The sequence below is a fragment of the Anas acuta genome, chromosome 1, assembly GCF_963932015.1.
Source record: "Anas acuta chromosome 1, bAnaAcu1.1, whole genome shotgun sequence".
NCBI classification, from domain to species: domain Eukaryota; kingdom Metazoa; phylum Chordata; class Aves; order Anseriformes; family Anatidae; genus Anas; species Anas acuta.
The window spans coordinates 878,239-901,233 of record NC_088979.1 but is presented as its reverse complement, the minus strand read 5'-3'; the positions used below and the strand labels follow the sequence as shown (position 1 = coordinate 901,233).

The following is a 22,995-nucleotide window of genomic DNA, read 5'->3' as shown; positions in this document are numbered from 1 at the left end:
AAACTGTCTGGGGGTTGCTATAAAAAGGCAGAGCAGCCAGCTCCACGCACCCTGCAACAGCACCGAGCCGTGGGTCCTGCATGCAACAGAGCAGAGGTAACATCTCACTGCAGCACCAGGGCTCCTCCTGGCACAAATGCTGCGGCCTCAGAGGATGTCAGGGCTGCACGGGGGAACCCAGGTGTCTGCGGTGTTTGATGCAAGTAGTTGGGCTGGAGTCCGGGCCGGTATCGGGGTGGGGAAGACCCAGGTGGCCGTGGCTGGGGACACACACTGCGGGTGCTTCCCTCTGGTGCCAGGGGGGCCATGGGCGGCTTTGGAGGTGCCCCTGATGCATCTGCTCTGCTTCTCCCTGCAGCCTTCTCCGACCCTGCGCTCTCCCCCTAGCAGACGCCCGTGCCCTGTACTGCTGCACTCAGCGGCTGAGCTCAGCCGGTTGCAGAGGACCGGGTCCTGCGCTGCCTGGGGCATCCCCGCTCGTGGCTGGACCCCCGGAGCTTCCTGCACATGGAGCACCTCGGCCTGGGCTGGGTGCTGCTGGCCGGCACCTTGGCTGGCACCTTGGCCGCCAGCAGCACCCGTGAGCAAGACCCCGGCCCCATCAGGGAGGTGGCAATGGACATGGCCCAGAACTCCTTCGATGACCGGTACCTGGGCTGCAGACGCAAGATGGAAAAGAAGCTTAAAATGGTGAACCGCACCGAGTTCGAAAACCACACCTATGCTGAAACCTGGAGAAAAGCAAATGAGAAGTTGCGGAACTCCAACCACCCGCAGGTGCTGCGGTGGGAGTACGCGGTGGCCGTGCTGGCGTACACTTACCCTACAAGTCTGTACCGCAAGTTCAACGCATCTGTGCGTGAGGGTGGGCGCTCCCGCGATTACTACCTCCAATCTTTCCCCTTCAAGACAATGCATTTCCTCCTGACCGAGGCCCTGCACACCCTGCAGAAAGCCCAGGGCCGCAGATGCTACAACGTCTACCGCGGTGTCAGGGGCATCCGCTTTACGGCCCAGATCAACCAGACTGTCCGATTCGGCCAGTTCGCCTCTGCCTCCCTCCATAAGAAAGCTACCAAGAGATTTGGCCAGAACACTTTATTCAAATTGTGCACCTGCCATGGTGTTCCCATCTGGAACTTCTCCTTCTACCCTGAGGAGAAAGAAGTCCTCATCCCACCCTATGAGGTCTTCAGGGTCACCAAATTCACCCGTGACAGAGACGGAACCCACATCCATCTCCGCTCCCATGGCGTGCGCAGCAACTACAACTGTGTGCTAGTGAAGGGTAAGGGCAGCCAGCAGGGTGAGTGCCCCCGGGAGATGGCTGGGGACAGGGCACAGCCCTGGGCAGGCGCTGCCGTGCTCCCCGTGCTCCTCCAGCCATGGCTGCAGAGGAACGGGGGCCCCGTGCCACCGGCTCTGTGAGGGGAAGGGGAGCCTCGTGGTGAAGGCAACACCTCCGTGTGGGGAGCTCGGGGAGGTGGGGAGCTCGGGGAGGTGGGGAGCTTGAAGAGCTTGGGGAGCCTGGGGAGCTTGAAATAACGTGGAGCTGCTGTGCGGAGGCATGGGGGTGTGTAGAGAAGGAGGAGCAGGAGGGCCTGCTGAGGGGTTAGGTTTGGGGTATAAAAGGGCCGGTCAGTGTTTGTGTGTCCTATCGTCGCATTTCTCTCATTAAAGCTTTTCTCTTTGCACACTCGCAGCCTTTCCCATGTGTCCGCGTGCTGAGAGGCCTACGTGCCAGCTCCTGGCGAGGCCTCTGTGTGTGCGAGTGAGCTCAGTGCCAGCTCCTGCAGCCAGATCCAAGTGTCCCTTCTCTCCCCAGCCCTGCTGGGGAGGAGGGGAGCGAGCGGCTGTGCGGTGCTGAGCTGCCTGTAGCTTCAAGCACAGCAGGCCTTCTGGTGCCCAGTGCGAGGCCCGAAGGCTTGAGGGAACGGCAGAGCCAAGCACAGCGTGCCCGAGAGAACAGCCCTGCGGGGATCAGCCCACAACACGGCGCTGCCGCCGGCGCCGGGCCTAGGGCCGGCTGCGGGACTGGTGGCGACAGTGCCCGGAGGGGCCGGGGGCAGTGGCAGCCCCACAGGGAGGAGAGGTTGAGAGAAGGACAGGGAGATCGCTCAACCATTATCGTAACAAGCAAAACAGACTCAGAGTAGGAAGATGAGTATCATTTATTGCCTATTACTAACAAGCTAGAGCAGTTAGAAACTAAAAGCAAACCAAACACACCGTCGCCCCATCCACCTCTTCCACCTCCTCCCCCCGAGCAGTGCAGGGGAACGGGCAATGGGGGCTGCGGTCAGTCCCTGACGCTTCATCCCCGCCGCCCCTCACGGTCCCTCTGTGCCCCTGCTCCCCGTGGGGTCCCTCCCATGGATGCCGTCCTTCCCCAGCTGATCCTTCAGGGGCTTCAAGAACTGCTCCCACACGGCTCCGTCCCACGGGGTCTATCCCCCAGTCCCAAACTGCTCCAGCACAGGGCCCCCATGGGTGCTGGCAGCTCCCCCCAGACCCCTGCTCCGCGTGGGCTCCTCACCATGGCTGCAGCTGCGGCCCGGGGCCTGCTCCTGCGGGGGCTCTCCATGGGCCGCAGCCTCCTCCAGACCCCATCCACCTGCTCCAGCGGGGGCTCCTCCACCCACGGGGGAGCTGCAGCGTGGAGATCTGCTCCGTGTGGGACCCATGGGTGCAGGGGGACAGCCTGCTCCACCAGGGGCCTCTCCCTGCACAGGCCGCAGGGGAACTTGTGCTCTGGTTCATGGAGCACCTCCTGCCCTCCTGCTGCACTGACCTTCTCGCAGAGGCCACCTCAGCAGCACCGCGCTACCAAGACCTTGCCAATACAGATTTACAGAACAGCAAACTGAAAAAAAAAAAAAACACATATGCACACAGCTTTTAACAAGCCCTCGGGTATGATAAATAGCAAAAGAGAGAACACGGCACAGGATCACGCAGGATCACGCTGAAAGATATTAAGAGCAAACCAGACAACATTGTGGGCAGCAAATCAACAGATATGTTCGACAAATATGATCATTGTAAGCTCCTCTGAAGCACTCTGGTCAAATTTCTTGTTATCTCCACCCCCTGAGCCTCTCAATGGATGCCAAAAGGCTGCCGTGGTTTCACATCGATGTCTAACTAAAACCACAACTGCTCTCTCATTGCTCCTTAGAGACAGAGGGGAGGCAGAAAGGATGACACAAAGAAAAAGGCTAAGGGGTTGAGAGAAGGAAAATTGAAATGAAAAAGAAAAAGAAAAAGAAAAAGATAAAGAAAAAGAAAAAGAAAAAGAAAAAGAAAAAGAAAAAGAAAAAGAAAAAGAAAAAGAAAAAGAAAAAGAAAAAGAAAAAGAAAAAGAAAAAGAAAAAGAAAAAGAAAAAGAAAAAGAAAAAGAAAAGCCAATCCACACGGAAGCAAAGAGAAAGCAGTTACTCTCTACTGCCCATCAGCAAGCAAGGTCAGCCACATCTTGGGAAGCAGGGCCCCAATACACATATCTGTTGTCTGGGAGGAAAAACCTCTCTCAATTACTTTCCAATGGTCTTGGGAATCCAGAGAGATCCCGGTCTATTGGAAGATGGCAAATGTGGTTCCAGTCTTCAGCAAGAGCGAGAAAGAAGACCCTGGTAACGACAGACCTGTCAGTCTCATTTCAGTGCCTGGTAAAATCATGGAGAAAATTATCCCAGGAGTTATTGAAAAGCACCTGAGGGACAAGGCAGTCCCTGGTCATAGCAAGCAGAGGGTTCATGAGGGGAAGGCCCCGCTTAACGAACTTAATTTCCTTTCATGACAAAGTTACCCACATAGTTGACCAACGGATGGCAGCTGATGAAATCGTTTTGTATTTCGGCAAAGCGTTTGATATGGTTTCTCAAAGTTTCCCTCAGGACTAAATGTGCAGCACACAGCTAGACAGGTTCCTAATGTGCTGGGTGAACAACTGGCTGGTGGGTCAGGCTCCAAGGGTGCTAGTAAATGGGGTTACATCAGGCTGACGGCCAGTTACTCGTGGGGTTCCTCGGGGCTCTGTTTTGGGGCCAGTTTTTGTCAATGTTTTCATAAATGAAAACACATTTATTTTTATAAATGAAAATTATGTTATTTATTTTCATAAATGAAAGCATTGACATTCATAAATTTCGTTTCTGTGTCTGGGGGACTGCTGCTGGAAACTGCAGCAGCAGTTTTATCCGACAAAACCCCTTTGTGATTGTTTGTCCTAGCAACTCACATCTCCGCAGGTATCAGTACAGGCTGGGGGATGACCTGCTGGAGAGGAGCTCTGAGGAGAAGAACCTGGGGGTCCTGGTGGGTGACAGGTTGTCCATGAGGCAGCAGTGTGCCCTGGTGGCCAAGAGGGCCAAGGGGATCCTGGCGGGCATTAAAATGAGCGTGGCCAGCAGGTCGAGGGAGGTGATCCTCCCCCTCTGCTCTGCCCTGGTCAGGCCTCACCTGGAGTACTGGGTCCAGTTCTGGGCTCCCCGGTACAAGAAAGACTGGGATCTCCTGGAAAGAGTCCAGCGGAGGGCCACAAGGATGATCCGGGGCCTGGAGCATCTTCCCTGTGAGGAGAGGCTGAGAGACCTGGGGCTGTGCAGCCTGGAGAAGAGAGGACTGAGAGGGGATCTCATCAATGTGTATAAATACCTCCTCAGGTGGGAGACAGAGGGATTTGGCCAACCTCTTTCAGTGGTTTGTGGGGACAGGACAAGGGGCAGTGGCCACAAAATGGAGCCCAGTCAGTTCCACACCAACATGCGAAAGATCCTCTACTTTGAGAGAACTGGCAGAGGAGCTGGCCAAGCCGCTTTCCACCATTTATCAGCAGTCCTGGTTATCGGGGGAGGTCCCAGTTGACTGGCGGCTAGCAAACGTGACGCCCATCTAAAAGAAGGGCCGGAGGGCAGGCCCAGGAAACTACAGGCCTGTCAGTTTGACCTCAGTGCCAGGGAAGCTCATGGAGCAGATCCTCTTGAGAGTCATCACGCGGCACTTGCAGGGCAAGCAGGCGATCAGGCCCAGTCAGCATGGGGTAATGAAAGGCAGGTCCTGCTTGACGAACCTGATCTCCTTCTATGACAAAGTGACGTGCTTGGTGGATGAGGGAAAGGCTGTGGATGTGGTCTACCTTGACTTCAGCAAGGCTTTTAACACGGTTTCACACAACTTTCTCCTCAAGAAACTGGCTGCTCATGGCTTTGACTGGTGTACACTTCGTTGGGTTAAAAATTGGCTGGATAGCCGGTCCCAAAGTGTTGTGGTGAATGGAGTCAAGTCCAGTTGGAGGCCGGTCACTAGTGGCGTCCCCCAGGGCTCGGTGCTGGGGCCAGTCCTCTTTAATATCTTCATCAATGATCTTGACGAGGGCATTGAGTGCACCCTCAGTAAGTTTGCAGATGACACCAAGTTAGGTGCGTGTGTCGATCTGCTCGAGGGTAGGAAGGCTCTGCAGGAGGATCTGGATAGGCTGCACCGATGGGCTGAGGCCAACTGCATGAAGTTCAACAAGGCCAAGTGCCGGGTCCTGCACCTGGGGCACAACAACCCCAAGCAGAGCTACAGGCTGGGAGATGAGTGGTCGGAAAGCTGCCAGGCAGAGAAATACCTGGGAATATTGGTGGATAGTCGGCTGAAGATGAGCCAGCAGTGTGCTCAGGTGGCCAAGAAGGCCAACGGCATCCTGGCTTGTATCAGAAGCAGTGTGACCAGCAGGGCTAGGGAGGTGATCGTCCCCCTGTACTCGGCTCTGGTGAGGCCGCACCTCGAGTACTGTGTTCAGTTTTGGGCCCCTCGCTACAAGAAGGACATGGAGGTGCTTGAGCGAGTCCAGAGAAGGGCAACGAAGCTGGTGAGGGGCCTGGAGAACAAGTCCTACGAGGAGCAGCTGAAGGAGCTGGGCTTGTTCAGCCTGGAGAAGAGGAGGCTCAGGGGTGACCTTATTGCTCTCTACAGATACCTTAAAGGAGGCTGTAGCGAGGTGGGAGTTGGCCTGTTCTCCCACGTGCCTGGTGACAGGATGAGGGGGAATGGGCTAAAGTTGTGCCAGGGGAGGTTTAGGTTAGATGTTAGGAAGAGCTTCTTTACTAAAAGGGTTGTGAGGCAGTGGAACAGGCTGCCCAGGGTGGTGGTGGAGTCACCATCACTGGAAGTCTTCAAAAGACGTTTAGATGTAGAGCTTAGGGCTATGGTTTAGTGGGGACTGTTAGTGTTAGGTTAGAGGTTGGACTCGATGATCTTGAGGTCTCTTCCAACCTAGAAATTCTGTGATTCTGTGATTCTGTGACTTCAGCAAGGCTTCTGGTACTGTCTCCCACAACATCTTGGTAACAAAACCGAGAAAGTGTGGGACAGAGGAGTGGACAGTAAGGTGGGTTGAGAAGTGGCTGACTGGCTGAGCTCAGAAGGTGGTGATCAGAGCACAGAGTCTGGCTGGAGACCTGCGACTAACGGTGTTCCCCAGCGGTCAGGGCCAGGTCCGGTCTTGTTCAACACCTTCTTCGATGACCTTGACTAAGGAATAGTGTCCACCCTCAAAAAGTACAGCGATGATACAAGGCTGGGAGGAGTGGCTGACACACCAGAATGTTGTGCTGCCATTCAGTGAGACCTGGACAGGCTGGAGAGATGAGCAGGGAGAAACCAAGTAAGGTTTAACAAGACCAAGTATAGAGTCCTGCACCTGGGAAGGAACAACTGAATGTTATCAGTATAGGCTGGGGGATGACCTGCTGGAGAGGAGCTCTGTGGAGAAGGACCTGGGGATCCTGGTGGGTGACAGGCTGGCCATGAGGCAGCAGTGTGCCCTGGTGGCCAAGAGGGCCAACAAGATCCTGGCGGGCATTAAAAGGAGCATGGCCAGCAGGTCGAGGGAGGTGGCTCCGCTGTCCCAGCACCAGAGCAGCCAGGTGACAAGGTGCTCACCTGGACAACGACTGAAATCTTTTCGCCTATCTCCTAGCTCATGCTGGAATAAGCATCGGGTAGTTCCTGATGCTCTCATGATACCTTCCTCTTCATCTTCCTGTTCCTCTGATGGCCCCGCCACTCTGGAGCAGCCTGCCTCATCTTCTTCCTCCTCCCCAGTCCGAGTGGGTGTTCCTCTGCATTCTAAGCAAGCCGTGGGAGAAGCTAAGGTTTACAAATTACAATTGTTAAACAACAATTTTGTTTTAACACGCTGTGGTCAGACTGGTACTTATCTCAACCCTTTGGGCCCCGTGTTGGACATCAAAGGACTGCTGTGGTTTAACCGGCCAGCAGCTCAGCACCACAGAGCCATTTGCTCTTCTTCATCCCCAAGTGGGATGGGGGAGAGAATGGGAGGGCAGGGGAAGTAAAAGCTTGTGAGTTGAGATGAAGACAGTTTAATAGGACAGAAAAAAAATATAACAATAACAATATTAAAACTAAAAATAGTAATAGTAAAAATAATAACACGTACAAAGCAAGCGATGCACAATGCAATTGCTCACCACCTGCTGACGGATGCCCAGCTTATCCCTGGGCACCCTGCGCCCCCTCCCCAGCTAGCCACCCCTATATATTGTCCAGCATGACCCCACATGGTGTGGAATAACCCTTTGGCCAGTTGGGGTCAGCTGTCCTGGGCCTGTCCCCTCCCAGCTCCTGCTGCACCCCCAGCCTGCCCGCTGCCAGGGCAGTGTGAGAAGCACAGAAGTCCTTGGCTGTGTGAGCACTGCTCAGCAGCATCTAAGCCAGCAGTGTGTTATCAGCACCATTGTCATCCTAAAACCAAAGCCCCACACCAGCTACGGTGATGAAAAGCAACTCGATCCCAGCCAAAACCAGGACAAGCCAGTGTCTGCTCCTGCAGGAGCCCCTCTGCACTGAGGGCTGCAGAGCCTGCGCCTCACCTCTCAGCACCCAAGGGACTGGGACCCACACACGCATGCACTAGAGCATGGGCAACTGATAAGAGGCGATTTCCTGTTGGTTTCCCTGCAGCCTTTTGCAACAGCCCAGCAGCAACTGGGTGGTCATGGGGGGCTGGAACACAAACTGTCTGGGGGTTGCTATAAAAAGGCAGAGCATACAGCTCCACGCACCCTGCAGCAGCGCCGAGCCGTGGGTCCTGCATGCAACAGAGCAGAGGTAACATCTCACTGCAGCACCAGGGCTCCTCCTGGCACAAATGCTGCGGCCTCAGAGGATGTCGGGGCTGCACGGGGGAACCCAGGTGTCTGCGGTGTTTGATGCAAGTAGTTGGGCTGGAGTCCGGGCCTGTATCGGGGTGGGGAAGACCCAGGTGGCCGTGGCTGGGGACACACACTGCGGGTGCTTCCCTCTGGTGCCAGGGGGGCCATGGGCAGCTTTGGAGGTGCCCCTGATGCATCTGCTCCGCTTCTGCCTGCAGCCTTCTCCGACCCTGCGCTCTCCCCCTAGCAGATGCCCGTGCCCTGTACTGCTGCACTCAGCGGCTGAGCTCAGCCGGTTGCAGAGGACCGGGTCCTGCGCTGCCTGGGGCATCCCCGCTCGTGGCTGGATCCCCGGAGCTTCCTGCACATGGAGCACCTCGGCCTGGGCTGGGTGCTGCTGGCCGGCACCTTGGCTGGCACCTTGGCCGCCAGCAGCACCCGTGAGCAAGACCCCGGCCCCATCAGGGAGGTGGCAATGGACATGGCCCATAACTCCTTCGATGACCAGTACCAGGGCTGCAGAAACAAGATGAAGGTGGCCCTGAAGAAAGTGCATCACGCGGAATTCAAAAACCACATCTTTGCAGATACCTGGAGTGAAGCAAAGGAGAAGTGGAAGAACTCCAACCGCCCGCAGGGGCTGTCGCGGGACTACGCGGTGGCCGTGCTGGCGTACACTGCTGATACAGACCTGTACAGCCTGTTCAACACAGCTGTGCGCGATGGTGGGCGCTCCCGCGATTACTACCTGCAATCCTTCCCCTTCAAGACACTGCATTTCTTCCTGACCGTGGCCCTGCAAACTCTGCGTAAAGCCCAGGGCCACAAATGCTACAACGTCTACCGCGGCGTCAGGGGCATCCAATTTACGGCCAGCCAACACCACACTGTCCGCTTCGGCCAGTTCGCCTCTGCCTCCTTGAATGAGAGTATTGCCCAGGAATTTGGCCAGGACACCTTCTTCATCGTGTACACCTGCCATGGTGTCTCCATCAAGCATTTCTCCTTCTTCGCTAAGGAGGATGAAGTCCTCATCCCACCCTATGAGGTCTTCAATGTCACCAAATTCACCCAAGACAGAAACGGAAACGTCATCCATCTCCGCTCCCGTGGTGCACGCAGCACCTACAAATGTGCACTGGTGAAGGGTAAGGGCAGCCAGCAGGGTGGGTGCCCCCGGGAGATGGCTGGGGACAGGGCACAGCCCTGGGCAGGCGCCGCCGTGCTCCCCGCGCTCCTCCAGCCATGGCTGCAGAGGAACGGGGGCCCCGTGCCACCGGCTCTGTGAGGGGAAGGGGAGCCTCGTGGTGAAGGCAACACCTCCGTGTGGGGAGCTTGGGGAGCCTGGGGAGCTTGGGGAGGTGGGGAGCTTGGGGAGCTTGGGGAGCCTGGGGAGCTTGAAATAACGTGGAGCTGCTGTGCGGAGGCATGGGGGTGTGTAGAGAAGGAGGAGCAGGAGGGCCTGCTGAGGGGTTAGGTTTGGGGTATAAAAGGGCCGGTCAGTGTTTGTGTGTCCTATCGTCGCATTTCTCGCATTAAAGCTTTTCTCTTTGCACACTCGCAGCCTTTCCCATGTGTCCGCGTGCTGAGAGGCCTACGTGCCAGCTCCTGGCGAGGCCTCTGTGTGTGCGAGTGAGCTCAGTGCCAGCTCCTGCAGCCAGATCCAAGTGTCCCTTCTCTCCCCAGCCCTGCTGGGGAGGAGGGGAGCGAGCGGCTGTGCGGTGCTGAGCTGCCTGTAGCTTCAAGCACAGCAGGCCTTCTGGTGCCCAGTGCGAGGCCCGAAGGCTTGAGGGAACGGCAGAGCCAAGCGCAGCGTGCCCGAGAGAACAGCCCTGCGGGGATCAGCCCACAACACGGCGCTGCCGCCGGCGCCGGGCCTAGGGCCGGCTGCGGGACTGGTGGCGACAGTGCCCGGAGGGGCCGGGGGCAGTGGCAGCCCCACAGGGAGGAGAGGTTGAGAGAAGGACAGGGAGATCGCTCAACCATTATCGTAACGAGTGAAACAGACTCAGAGTAGGAAGATGAGTATCATTTATTGCCTATTACTAACAAGCTAGAGCAGTTAGAAAACAAACAAAAAAACAAACTCCAACACCTTCCCCTCATCCACCTCTTCCACCTTCTACCCCCCAAGCAGTGCAGGGGAACGGGCAATGGGGGCTGCGGTCAGTCCCTGACGCTTCATCCCCGCCGCCCCTCACGGTCCCTCTGTGCCCCTGCTCCCCGTGGGGTCCCTCCCATGGATGCCGTCATTCCCCAACTGATCCTTCAGGGGCTTCAAGAACTGCTCCCACACGGCTCCGTCCCACGTGGTCCATCCCCCAGTCCCAAACTGCTCCAGCACGGGGCCCCCATGGGTGCTGGCAGCTCCCCCCAGCCCCCTGCTCCATGTGGGCTCCTCTCCACGGGCTGCAGCTCCGGCCCGGGGCCTGCTCCTGCGGGGGCTCTCCATGGGCCGCAGCCTCCTCCAGGCCACATCCACCTGCTCCACCGGGGACTCCTCCACCCACGGGGGAGCTGCAGCGTGGAGATCTGCTCCGTGTGGGACCCATGGGTGCAGGGGGACAGCCTGCTCCACCAGGGGCCTCTCCCTGCACAGGCCGCAGGGGAACTTGTGCTCTGGTTCATGGAGCACCTCCTCCCTCCTGCTGCACTGACCTTCTCACAGAGGCCACCTCAGCAGCCCCCCGCTATCAAGCCCTTGCCAATACAGATTCACAGAACAGCAAACTGAAAAAAACAACACAAATGCACACAGATTTTAACAAGCCCTCGGATATGATAAATAGCAAAAGAGAGAACACGGCACAGGATCACGCAGGATCACACTGAAAGATATTAAGAGCAAACCAGACAACATTGTGGGCAGCAAATCAACAGATATGTTCAACAAATATGATCATTGTCAGCTCCCTCTGAAGCACTCTGGTCAAATTTCTTGTCATCTCCACCCCCTGAGCCTCTCAATGGATGCCAAAAGGCTGCCGTGGTTTCACATCGATGTCTAACTAAAACCACAACTGCTCTCTCATTGCTCCTCAGAGACAGAGGGGAGGCAGAAAGGATGACACAAAGAAAAAGGCTAAGGGGTTGAGAGAAGGAAAATTGAAATGAAAAAGAAAAAGAAAAAGAAAAAGAAAAAGATGAAAAAGAAAAAGAAAAAGAAAAAGAAAAAGAAAAAGAAAAAGAAAAAGAAAAAGAAAAAGAAAAAGAAAAAGAAAAAGAAAAAGAAAAAGAAAAAGAAAAAGAAAAAGAAAAAGAAAAAGAAAAAGAAAAAGAAAAAGAAAAGCCAATCCACACGGAAGCAAAGAGAAAGCAGTTACTCTCTACTGCCCATCAGCAAGCAAGGTCAGCCACATCTTGGGAAGCAGGGCCCCAATACACATATCTGTTGTCTGGGAGGAAAAACCTCTCTCAATTACTTTCCAATGGTCTTGGGAATCCAGAGAGATCCCGGTCTATTGGAAGATGGCAAATGTGGTTCCAGTCTTCAGCAAGAGCGAGAAAGAAGACCCTGGTAACGACAGACCTGTCAGTCTCATTTCAGTGCCTGGTAAAATCATGGAGAAAATTATCCCAGGAGTTATTGAAAAGCACCTGAGGGACAAGGCAGTCCCTGGTCATAGCAAGCAGAGGGTTCATGAGGGGAAGGCCCCGCTTAACGAACTTAATTTCCTTTCATGACAAAGTTACCCACATAGTTGACCAACGGATGGCAGCTGATGAAATCGTTTTGTATTTCGGCAAAGCGTTTGATACGGTTTCTCAAAGTATCCCTCAGGACTAAATGTGCAGCACACAGCTAGACAGGTTCCTAATGTGCTGGGTGAACAACTGGCTGGTGGGTCAGGCTCCAAGGGTGCTAGTAAATGGGGTTACATCAGGCTGACGGCCAGTTACTCGTGGGGTTCCTCGGGGCTCTGTTTTGGGGCCAGTTTTTGTCAATGTTTTCATAAATGAAAACACATTTATTTTTATAAATGAAAATTATGTTATTTATTTTCATAAATGAAAGCATTGACATTCATAAATTTCGTTTCTGTGTCTGGGGGACTGCTGCTGGAAACTGCAGCAGCAGTTTTATCCGACAAAACCCCTTTGTGATTGTTTGTCCTAGCAACTCACATCTCCGCAGGTATCAGTACAGGCTGGGGGATGACCTGCTGGAGAGGAGCTCTGAGGAGAAGAACCTGGGGGTCCTGGTGGGTGACAGGTTGTCCATGAGGCAGCAGTGTGCCCTGGTGGCCAAGAGGGCCAACAAGATCCTGGTCGGCATTAAAATGAGCGTGGCCAGCAGGTCGAGGGAGGTGATCCTCCCCCTCTGCTCTGCCCTGGTCAGGCCTCACCTGGAGTACTGGGTCCAGTTCTGGGCTCCCCGGTACAAGAAAGACTGGGATCTCCTGGAAAGAGTCCAGCGGAGGGCCACAAGGATGATCCGGGGCCTGGAGCATCTTCCCTGTGAGGAGAGGCTGAGAGACCTGGGGCTGTGCAGCCTGGAGAAGAGAGGACTGAGAGGGGATCTCATCAATGTGTATAAATACCTCCTCAGGTGGGAGACAGAGGGATTTGGCCAACCTCTTTCAGTGGTTTGTGGGGACAGGACAAGGGGCAGTGGCCACAAAATGGAGCCCAGTCAGTTCCACACCAACATGCGAAAGATCCTCTACTTTGAGAGAACTGGCAGAGGAGCTGGCCAAGCCGCTTTCCACCATTTATCAGCAGTCCTGGTTATCGGGGGAGGTCCCAGTTGACTGGCAGCTAGCAAACGTGACGCCCATCTAAAAGAAGGGCCGGAGGGCAGGCCCAGGAAACTACAGGCCTGTCAGTTTGACCTCAGTGCCAGGGAAGCTCATGGAGCAGATCCTCTTGAGAGTCATCACGCGGCACTTGCAGGGCAAGCAGGCGATCAGGCCCAGTCAGCATGGGGTAATGAAAGGCAGGTCCTGCTTGACGAACCTGATCTCCTTCTATGACAAAGTGACGTGCTTGGTGGATGAGGGAAAGGCTGTGGATGTGGTCTACCTTGACTTCAGCAAGGCTTTTAACACGGTTTCACACAACTTTCTCCTCAAGAAACTGGCTGCTCATGGCTTTGACTGGTGTACACTTCGTTGGGTTAAAAATTGGCTGGATAGCCGGTCCCAAAGTGTTGTGGTGAATGGAGTCAAGTCCAGTTGGAGGCCGGTCACTAGTGGCGTCCCCCAGGGCTCGGTGCTGGGGCCAGTCCTCTTTAATATCTTCATCAATGATCTTGACGAGGGCATTGAGTGCACCCTCAGTAAGTTTGCAGATGACACCAAGTTAGGTGCGTGTGTCGATCTGCTCGAGGGTAGGAAGGCTCTGCAGGAGGATCTGGATAGGCTGCACCGATGGGCTGAGGCCAACTGCATGAAGTTCAACAAGGCCAAGTGCCGGGTCCTGCACCTGGGGCACAACAACCCCAAGCAGAGCTACAGGCTGGGAGATGAGTGGTCGGAAAGCTGCCAGGCAGAGAAATACCTGGGAATATTGGTGGATAGTCGGCTGAAGATGAGCCAGCAGTGTGCTCAGGTGGCCAAGAAGGCCAACGGCATCCTGGCTTGTATCAGAAGCAGTGTGACCAGCAGGGCTAGGGAGGTGATCGTCCCCCTGTACTCGGCTCTGGTGAGGCCGCACCTCGAGTACTGTGTTCAGTTTTGGGCCCCTCGCTACAAGAAGGACATGGAGGTGCTTGAGCGAGTCCAGAGAAGGGCAACGAAGCTGGTGAGGGGCCTGGAGAACAAGTCCTACGAGGAGCAGCTGAAGGAGCTGGGCTTGTTCAGCCTGGAGAAGAGGAGGCTCAGGGGTGACCTTATTGCTCTCTACAGATACCTTAAAGGAGGCTGTAGCGAGGTGGGAGTTGGCCTGTTCTCCCACGTGCCTGGTGACAGGATGAGGGGGAATGGGCTAAAGTTGTGCCAGGGGAGGTTTAGGTTAGATGTTAGGAAGAGCTTCTTTACTAAAAGGGTTGTGAGGCAGTGGAACAGGCTGCCCAGGGTGGTGGTGGAGTCACCATCACTGGAAGTCTTCAAAAGACGTTTAGATGTAGAGCTTAGGGCTATGGTTTAGTGGGGACTGTTAGTGTTAGGTTAGAGGTTGGACTCGATGATCTTGAGGTCTCTTCCAACCTAGAAATTCTGTGATTCTGTGATTCTGTGACTTCAGCAAGGCTTCTGGTACTGTCTCCCACAACATCTTGGTAACAAAACCGAGAAAGTGTGGGACAGAGGAGTGGACAGTAAGGTGGGTTGAGAAGTGGCTGACTGGCTGAGCTCAGAAGGTGGTGATCAGAGCACAGAGTCTGGCTGGAGACCTGCGACTAACGGTGTTCCCCAGCGGTCAGGGCCAGGTCCGGTCTTGTTCAACACCTTCTTCGATGACCTTGACTAAGGAATAGTGTCCACCCTCAAAAAGTACAGCGATGATACAAGGCTGGGAGGAGTGGCTGACACACCAGAATGTTGTGCTGCCATTCAGTGAGACCTGGACAGGCTGGAGAGATGAGCAGGGAGAAACCAAGTAAGGTTTAACAAGACCAAGTATAGAGTCCTGCACCTGGGAAGGAACAACTGAATGTTATCAGTATAGGCTGGGGGATGACCTGCTGGAGAGGAGCTCTGTGGAGAAGGACCTGGGGATCCTGGTGGGTGACAGGCTGGCCATGAGGCAGCAGTGTGCCCTGGTGGCCAAGAGGGCCAACAAGATCCTGGCGGGCATTAAAAGGAGCATGGCCAGCAGGTCGAGGGAGGTGGCTCCGCTGTCCCAGCACCAGAGCAGCCAGGTGACAAGGTGCTCACCTGGACAACGACTGAAATCTTTTCGCCTATCTCCTAGCTCATGCTGGAATAGGCATCGGGTAGTTCCTGATGCTCTCATGATACCTTCCTCTTCATCTTCCTGTTCCTCTGATGGCCCCGCCACTCTGGAGCAGCCTGCCTCGTCTTCTTCCTCCTCCCCAGTCCGAGTGGGTGTTCCTCTGCATTCTAAGCAAGCCGTGGGAGAAGCTAAGGTTTACAAATTACAATTGTTAAACAACAATTTTGTTTTAACACGCTGTGGTCAGACTGGTACTTATCTCAACCCTTTGGGCCCCGTGTTGGACATCAAAGGACTGCTGTGGTTTAACCGGCCAGCAGCTCAGCACCACAGAGCCATTTGCTCTTCTTCATCCCCAAGTGGGATGGGGGAGAGAATGGGAGGGCAGGGGAAGTAAAAGCTTGTGAGTTGAGATGAAGACAGTTTAATAGGACAGAAAAAAAATATAACAATAACAATATTAAAAACTAAAAATAGTAATAGTAAAAATAATAACACGTACAAAGCAAGCGATGCACAATGCAATTGCTCACCACCTGCTGACGGATGCCCAGCTTATCCCTGGGCACCCTGCGCCCCCTCCCCAGCTAGCCACCCCTATATATTGTCCAGCATGACCCCACATGGTGTGGAATAACCCTTTGGCCAGTTGGGGTCAGCTGTCCTGGGCCTGTCCCCTCCCAGCTCCTGCTGCACCCCCAGCCTGCCCGCTGCCAGGGCAGTGTGAGAAGCACAGAAGTCCTTGGCTGTGTGAGCACTGCTCAGCAGCATCTAAGCCAGCAGTGTGTTATCAGCACCATTGTCATCCTAAAACCAAAGCCCCACACCAGCTACGGTGATGAAAAGCAACTCGATCCCAGCCAAAACCAGGACAAGCCAGTGTCTGCTCCTGCAGGAGCCCCTCTGCACTGAGGGCTGCAGAGCCTGCGCCTCACCTCTCAGCACCCAAGGGACTGGGACCCACACATGCATGCACTAGAGCATGGGCAACTGATAAGAGGCGATTTCCTGTTGGTTTCCCTGCAGCCTTTTGCAACAGCCCAGCAGCAACTGGGTGGTCATGGGGGGCTGGAACACAAACTGTCTGGGGGTTGCTATAAAAAGGCAGAGCATACAGCTCCACGCACCCTGCAGCAGCGCCGAGCCGTGGGTCCTGCATGCAACAGAGCAGAGGTAACATCTCACTGCAGCACCAGGGCTCCTCCTGGCACAAATGCTGCGGCCTCAGAGGATGTCGGGGCTGCACGGGGGAACCCAGGTGTCTGCGGTGTTTGATGCAAGTAGTTGGGCTGGAGTCCGGGCCTGTATCGGGGTGGGGAAGACCCAGGTGGCCGTGGCTGGGGACACACACTGCGGGTGCTTCCCTCTGGTGCCAGGGGGGCCATGGGCGGCTTTGGAGGTGCCCCTGATGCATCTGCTCCGCTTCTGCCTGCAGCCTTCTCCGACCCTGCGCTCTCCCCCTAGCAGACGCCCGTGCCCTGTACTGCTGCACTCAGCGGCTGAGCTCAGCCGGTTGCAGAGGACCGGGTCCTGCGCTGCCTGGGGCATCCCCGCTCGTGGCTGGACCCCCGGAGCTTCCTGCACATGGAGCACCTCGGCCTGGGCTGGGTGCTGCTGGCCGGCACCTTGGCTGGCACCTTGGCCGCCAGCAGCACCCGTGAGCAAGTCCCCGGCCCCATCAGGGAGGTGGCGATGGACATGGCCCAGAACTCCTTCGATGACCAGTACCAGGGCTACACATACAGTATGCTGGAGGCGCTTAGAATGGTGAACCGCACAGAATTCAAAAACCCGGTATATGCAGACTCCTGGAGAAGAGCAGAGGAGAGGTGGTGGACGCAATGGGGCAACTCCAACCACCTGCAGGTGCTGCGGCGGGAATATGCGGTGGCTGTGCTGGCGTATACTGCTAATACAGGCCTCTACAGCCAGTTCAACACAGCTGTGCGCGAGGGTGGGCGCTCCCACGGGTACTACCTCCAATCCTTCCCCTTCAAGACGCTGCATTTCCTCCTGACCGAGGCCCTGCACACTCTGCGGAATGCCCAGGGCCACAGATGCTACAACGTCTACCGTGGCGTCAAGGGCATCTACTTTACGGCCCACCGCCAGCAGACCGTCCGCTTCGGCCAGTTCGCCTCTGCCTCCCTCCAGAAGAATGCTGCCCAGAAATTTGGCCAGGACACCTTCTTCATTGTGTACACCTGCTACGTGTCCCCATCAAGCATTTCTCCTTTTTCCCTACTGAGGATGAAGTCCTCATCCCACCCTATGAGGTCTTCAAGGTCACCAATGTCATGAGTTACTTCAGCAGAAGCATCATCCATCTCCACTCCCATACCACGCACAGCACCTACAACTGTGCGCTGCTGAAGGGTAAGGGCAGGCAGCAGGGTGAGTGCCCCCGGGAGATGTCTGGGGACAGGGCACAGCCCTGGGCAGGTGCCGCCGTGCTCCCCGCGCTCCTCCAGCCATGGCTGCAGAGGAAAGGGGGCCCCGTGCCACCGGCTTTGTGAGGGGAAGGGGAGCCTCGTGGTGAAGGCAACACCTCTGTGTGGGGAGCTCGGGGAGCCTGGGGAGCTTGGGGAGCTTGAAATAACGTGGAGCTGCTGTGCGGAGGCATGGGGGTGTGTAGAGAAGGAGGAGCAGGAGGGCCTGCTGAGGGGTTAGGTTTGGGGTATAAAAAAGCAGGGCCGGTCAGTGTTTGTGTGTCCTATCGTCGCATTTCTCGCATTAAAGCTTTTCTCTTTGCACACTCGCAGCCTTTCCCATGTGTCCGCGTGCTGAGAGGCCTACGTGCCAGCTCCTGGCAAGGCCTCTGTGTGTGCGAGTGAGCTCAGTGCCAGCTCCTGCAGCCAGATCCAAGTGTCCCTTCTCTCCCCAGCCCTGCTGGGGAGGAGGGGAGCGAGCGGCTGTGCGGTGCTGAGCTGCCTGTAGCTTCAAGCACAGCAGGCCTTCTGGTGCCCAGTGCGAGGCCCGAAGGCTTGAGGGAACGGCAGAGCCAAGCGCAGCGTGCCCGAGACAACAGCCCTGCGGGGTCACCCCACGACATGGCGCTGCTGCCGGCGCCGGGCCTAGGGCCGGCTGCGGGACTGGTGGCGACAGTGCCCGGAGGGACCGGGGGCAGTGGCAGCGCCACAGGGAGGAGAGGTGGCCCTGGCTTTGTGTTGAAGTGGCCCAACGGTGTCTGGGGTGACCTAGCCCCTGGCAGCTCCCCCCAGCCCCCTGCTCCCCGTGGGCTCCTCTCCACGGGCTGCAGCTCCGGCCCGGGGCCTGCTCCTGCGGGGGCTCTCCATGGGCCGCAGCCTCCTCCAGGCCACATCCACCTGCTCCACCGGGGGCTCCTCCACCCATGGGGGGGCTGCAGCGTGGAGATCTGCTCCGTGTGGGACCCATGGGTGCAGGGGGACAGCCTGCTCCACCAGGGGCCTCTCCACAGGCCGCAGGGGAACTTGTGCTCTGGTTCATGGAGCACCTCCTGCCCTCCTGCTGCACTGACCTTCTCGCAGAGGCCACCCCTGCAGCCCCCCGCTATCAAGCCCTTGCCTATACAGATTCACTGAACAGCAAACTGAAAAACAAACAAACAAACAAACACACAGCTTTTAACAAACCATCAGATATGATAAATAGCAAAAGAGAGAACACGGCACAGGATCACACAGGATCACACTGAAAGATATTAAGAGCAAACCAGACAACATTGTGGGCAGCAAATCAACAGATATGTTTGACAAATATGATCATTGTCAGCTCCCTCTGAAGCACTCTGGTCAAATTTCTTGTTATCTCCACCCCCTGAGCCTCTCAATGGATGCCAAAAGGCTGCCGTGGTTTCACTTTGATGTCTAACTAAAACCACAACTGCTCTCTCATTGCTCCTCAGAGACAGAGGGGAGGCAGAAAGGATTACCCAAAAGAAAAGGCTAAGGGGTTGAGAGAAGGAAAATTGAAATTAAAAAGAAAAAGAAAAAGAAAAAGAAAAAGAAAAAGAAAAAGAAAAAGAAAAAGAAAAAGAAAAAGAACAAGAGAAGAGAAGAGAAGAGAAGAGAAGAGAAGAGAAGAGAAGAGAAGAGAAGAGAAGAGAAGAGAAGAGAAGAGAAGAGAAGAGAAGAGAAGAGAAGAGAAGAGAAGAGAAGAGAAGAGAAGAAAAGAAAAGAAAAGAAAAGAAAAGAAAAGAAAAGAAAAGAAAAGAAAAGAAAAGAAAAGAAAAGAAAAGAAAAGAAAAGAAAAGAAAAGAAAAGAAAAGAAAAAGAAAAAGAAAAAGAAAAGCCAATCCACACAGAAGCAAAGAGAAAGCAGTTACTCTCTACTGCCCATCAGCAAGCAAGGTCAGGCACATCTTGGGAAGCAGGGCCCCAGTACACATATCTGTTGTCTGGGAGGAAAAACCTCTCTCAATTACTTTCCAATGGTCTTGGGAATCCAGAGAGATCCCGGTCTATTGGGAGATGGCTAATGTGGTTCCAGTTTTCAGCAAGAGCGAGAAAGAAGACCCTGGTAACGACAGACCTGTCAGTCTCATTTCAGTGCCTGGTAAAATCATGGAGAAAATTATCCCAGGAGTTATTGAAAAGCACCTGAGGGACAAGGCAGTTGCTGGTCACAGCAAGCAGAGGGTTCATGAGGGGAAGGCCCCGCTTAACAAACTTAATTTCCTTTCATGACAAAGTTACCCACATAGTTGACCAAGGGATGGCAGCTGATGAAATCTTTTTGTATTTCGGCAAAGCCTTTGATACGGTTTCTCAAAGTATCCCTCAGGACTAAATGTGCAGCACACAGCTAGACAGGTTCCTACTGTGCTGGGTGAACAACTGGATGGTGGGTCAGGCTCCAAGGGTGCTAGTAAATGGGGTTACATCAGGCTGACGGCCAGTTACTCGTGGGGTTCCCCAGGGCTCTGTTTTGGGGCCAGTTTTTGTCAATGTTTTCATAAATGAAAACACATTTATTTTTATAAATGAAAATTATGTTATTTATTTTCATAAATGAAAGCATTGACATTCATAAATTTCATTTCTGTGTCTGGGGGACTGCTGCTGGAAACTGCAGCAGCAGTTTTATCCGACAAAACCCCTTTGTGATTGTTTGTCCTAGCAACTCACATCTCCGCAGGTATCAGTACAGGCTGGGGGATGACCTGCTGGAGAGGAGCTCTGAGGAGAAGAACCTGAGGGTCCTGGTGGGTGACAGGTTGTCCATGAGGCAGCAGTGTGCCCTGGTGGCCAAGAGGGCCAAGGGGATCCTGGCAGGCATCAAAAGGAGCGTGGCCAGCAGGTCGAGGGAGGTGATCCTCCCCCTCTGCTCTGCCCTGGTCAGGCCTCACCTGGAGTACTGGGTCCAGTTCTGGGCTCCCCGGTACAAGAAAGACAGGGATCTCCTGGAAAGAGTCCAGCGGAGGGCCACAAGGGTGATCTGGGGCCTGGAGCATCTTCCCTGTGAGGAGAGGCTGAGAGACCTGGGGCTGTGCAGCCTGGAGAAGAGAGGACTGAGAGGGGATCTCATCAATGTGTATAAATACCTCCTCAGGTGGGAGACAGAGGGATTTGGCCAACCTCTTTCAGTGGTTTGTGGGGACAGGACAAGGGGCAGTGGCCACAAAATGGAGCCCAGGCAGTTCCACACCAACATGCGAAAGATCCTCTTCTTTGAGAGAACTGGCGGAGGAGCTGGCCAAGCCGCTTTCCACCATTTATCAGCAGTCCTGGTTATCGGGGGAGGTCCCAGCTGACTGGCAGCTAGCAAACGTGACGCCCATCTACAAGAAGGGCTGGAGGGCAGACCCAGGAAACTACAGGCCTGTCAGTTTGACCTCAGTGCCAGGGAAGCTCATGGAGCAGATCCTCTTGGGAGTCATCACGCGGCACTTGCAGGGCAAGCAGGCGATCAGGCCCTGTCAGCATAGGTTTATGGAAGGCAGGTCCTGCTTGACGAACCTGATCTCCTTCTATGACAAAGTGACGTGCTTGGTGGATGAGGGAAAGGCTGTGGATGTGGTCTACCTTGACTTCAGCAAGGCTTTTAACACGGTTTCGCACAACTTTCTCCTCAAGAAACTGGCTGCTCGTGGCTTGGACTGGTATACGCTTCGTTGGGTTAAAAATTGGCTGGATAGCCGGTCCCAAAGTGTTGTGGTGAATGGAGTCAAGTCCAGTTGGAGGCCGGTCACTAGTGGCGTCCCCCAGGGCTCGGTGCTGGGGCCGGTCCTCTTTAATATCTTCATCAATGATCTGGATGAGGGCATTGAGTGCACCCTCAGTAAGTTTGCAGATGATACCAAGTTAGGTGCATTTGTCAATCTGCTCGAGGGCAGGAAGGCTCTGCAGGAGATCTCGGACCGATGGGCTGAGGCCAACTCTATGAAGTTCAACAAGGCCAAGTGCCGGGTCCTGCACCTGGGGCGCAATAACCCCAAGCAGAGCTACAGGCTGGGAGATGAGTGGTTGGAGAGCTGCCAGGCAGAGAAGGACCTGGGAGTGATGGTGGACAGTCGGCTGAATATGAGCCAGCAGTGTGCTCAGGTGGCCAAGAAGGCCAACGGCATCCTGGCTTGTATCAGAAGCAGTGTGACCAGCAGGGCTAGGGAGGTGATCGTCCCCCTGTACTCGGCTCTGGTGAGGCCGCACCTCGAGTACTGTGTTCAGTTTTGGGCCCCTCGCTACAAGAAGGACATCGAGGTGCTTGAGCGGGTCCAGAGAAGGGCGACGAAGCTGGTGAGGGGCCTGGAGAACAAGTCCTACGAGGAGCAGCTGAGGGAGCTGGGCTTGTTCAGCCTGGAGAAGAGGAGGCTCAGGGGCAACCTTATTGCTCTCTACAGATACCTTAAAGGAGGCTGTAGTGAGGTGGGGGTTGGTCTGTTCTCCCACGTGCCTGGTGACAGGACGAGGGGGAATGGGCTAATGTTGTACCAGGTGAGGTTTGGGTTGGATATTAGGAAGAACTTCTTTACTAAAAGGGTTGTGAGGCATTGGGATGGGCTGCCCAGGGAACCCGTGGAGTTACCATCCCTGGAAGTCTTTAAAAGAAGTTTAGATGTAGAGCTTAGGGATATGGTTTAGTGGAGGACTGGTTAGTGCTAGGTCAGAGGTTGGACTCTATGATCTTGAGGTCTCTTCCAACCTAGAAATTCTGTGATTCTGTGATTCTTCACGGTAAGGGTGACGGAGCTCTGGGACAGGCTGCCCAGGGAGGCTGTGGGATCTCCTTCTCTGGGGATATTCAAGGCCTGTCCCTGTCTGGACGCCTACCTGGGCAGAAAGCTCTAGATAACTGCTTTGGCAGGGGGTTGGACACGATGATCTCCTGAGGTCACCTCCAACACCTACAATTCCGTGATTGTGGGATTCTGGGATCTTCCTTGAAGGCACACCTTCCCTTCACACCTGACACAAGACAACTCCAGAATGCCCCCTTCCCTGGTGAGGGATCCCAGCTGCCTGGCTTCCCTGCCCTCTAATTGCAGACCATGGCTCCGCTGTCCCAGCACCAGAGCAGCCAGGTGACAAGGTGCTCACCTGGACAACGACTGAAATCTTTTTGCCTATCTCATAGCTCATGCTGGAATAGGCATCGGGTAGTTCCTGATGCTCTCATGATACCTTCCTCTTCATCTTCCTGTTCTTCTGATGGCCCCGCCACTCTGGAGCAGCCTGCCTCGTCTTCTTCCTCCTCCCCAGTCCGAGTGGGAGTTCCTCTGCATTCTAAGCAAGCCGTGGGAGAAGCTAAGGTTTACAAATTACAATTGTTAAACAACAATTTTGTTTTAACACACTGTGGTCAGATCTGTCCTTATCTCAACCCTTTGGGCCCCGTGCTTGACATCAAGGACTGCTGTGGTTTAACCGGCAAGCAGCTTTTTCCTCAAGTGGGATGGGGGAGAGAATTAGGGATGGGGGGGGCGCTACCCCTATATATTGTTGCATGACCCCATATGGTGTGGAATAACCCTTTGGCCAGTTGGGGTCAGCTGTCCTGGGCCTGTCCCCTCCCAGCT

General features: G+C 54.9%; 4 protein-coding genes across 4 annotated transcripts in view; 3 read left to right on the top strand and 1 right to left on the bottom strand.

Annotated features, from left to right (window-relative positions):
- The first annotated feature begins 507 nt into the window (after positions 1-507).
- On the top strand, positions 508-1,282 carry LOC137850041 (erythroblast NAD(P)(+)--arginine ADP-ribosyltransferase-like). Its single transcript, XM_068670275.1, has 2 exons — positions 508-1,213; positions 1,263-1,282. Exons 1-2 carry the CDS (start codon positions 508-510, stop codon positions 1,280-1,282), a joined length of 726 nt encoding a protein of 241 aa, XP_068526376.1.
- Positions 1,283-8,325: 7,043 nt separating this feature from the next.
- Positions 8,326-10,048, top strand: LOC137855706 (erythroblast NAD(P)(+)--arginine ADP-ribosyltransferase-like). The gene has a single exon (XM_068680170.1). The coding sequence runs from the start codon at positions 8,533-8,535 to the stop codon at positions 9,451-9,453; it is 921 nt and encodes a 306-aa protein (XP_068536271.1). The 5' UTR covers positions 8,326-8,532; the 3' UTR covers positions 9,454-10,048.
- A 131-nt stretch (positions 10,049-10,179) lies between these two features.
- LOC137856076 (ecto-ADP-ribosyltransferase 5-like) overlaps positions 10,180-22,995 on the bottom strand; it is a 174,748-nt gene continuing 161,932 nt past the window's right edge. Inside the window, exon 6 of the transcript XR_011096195.1 lies at positions 10,180-10,823. The gene's annotated coding sequence lies outside the window, so the exon portion shown is untranslated. The remainder of the gene's footprint in view (positions 10,824-22,995) is intronic.
- On the top strand, positions 16,584-17,300 carry LOC137850040 (erythroblast NAD(P)(+)--arginine ADP-ribosyltransferase-like). Its single transcript, XM_068670274.1, has one exon. The coding sequence runs from the start codon at positions 16,584-16,586 to the stop codon at positions 17,298-17,300; it is 717 nt and encodes a 238-aa protein (XP_068526375.1).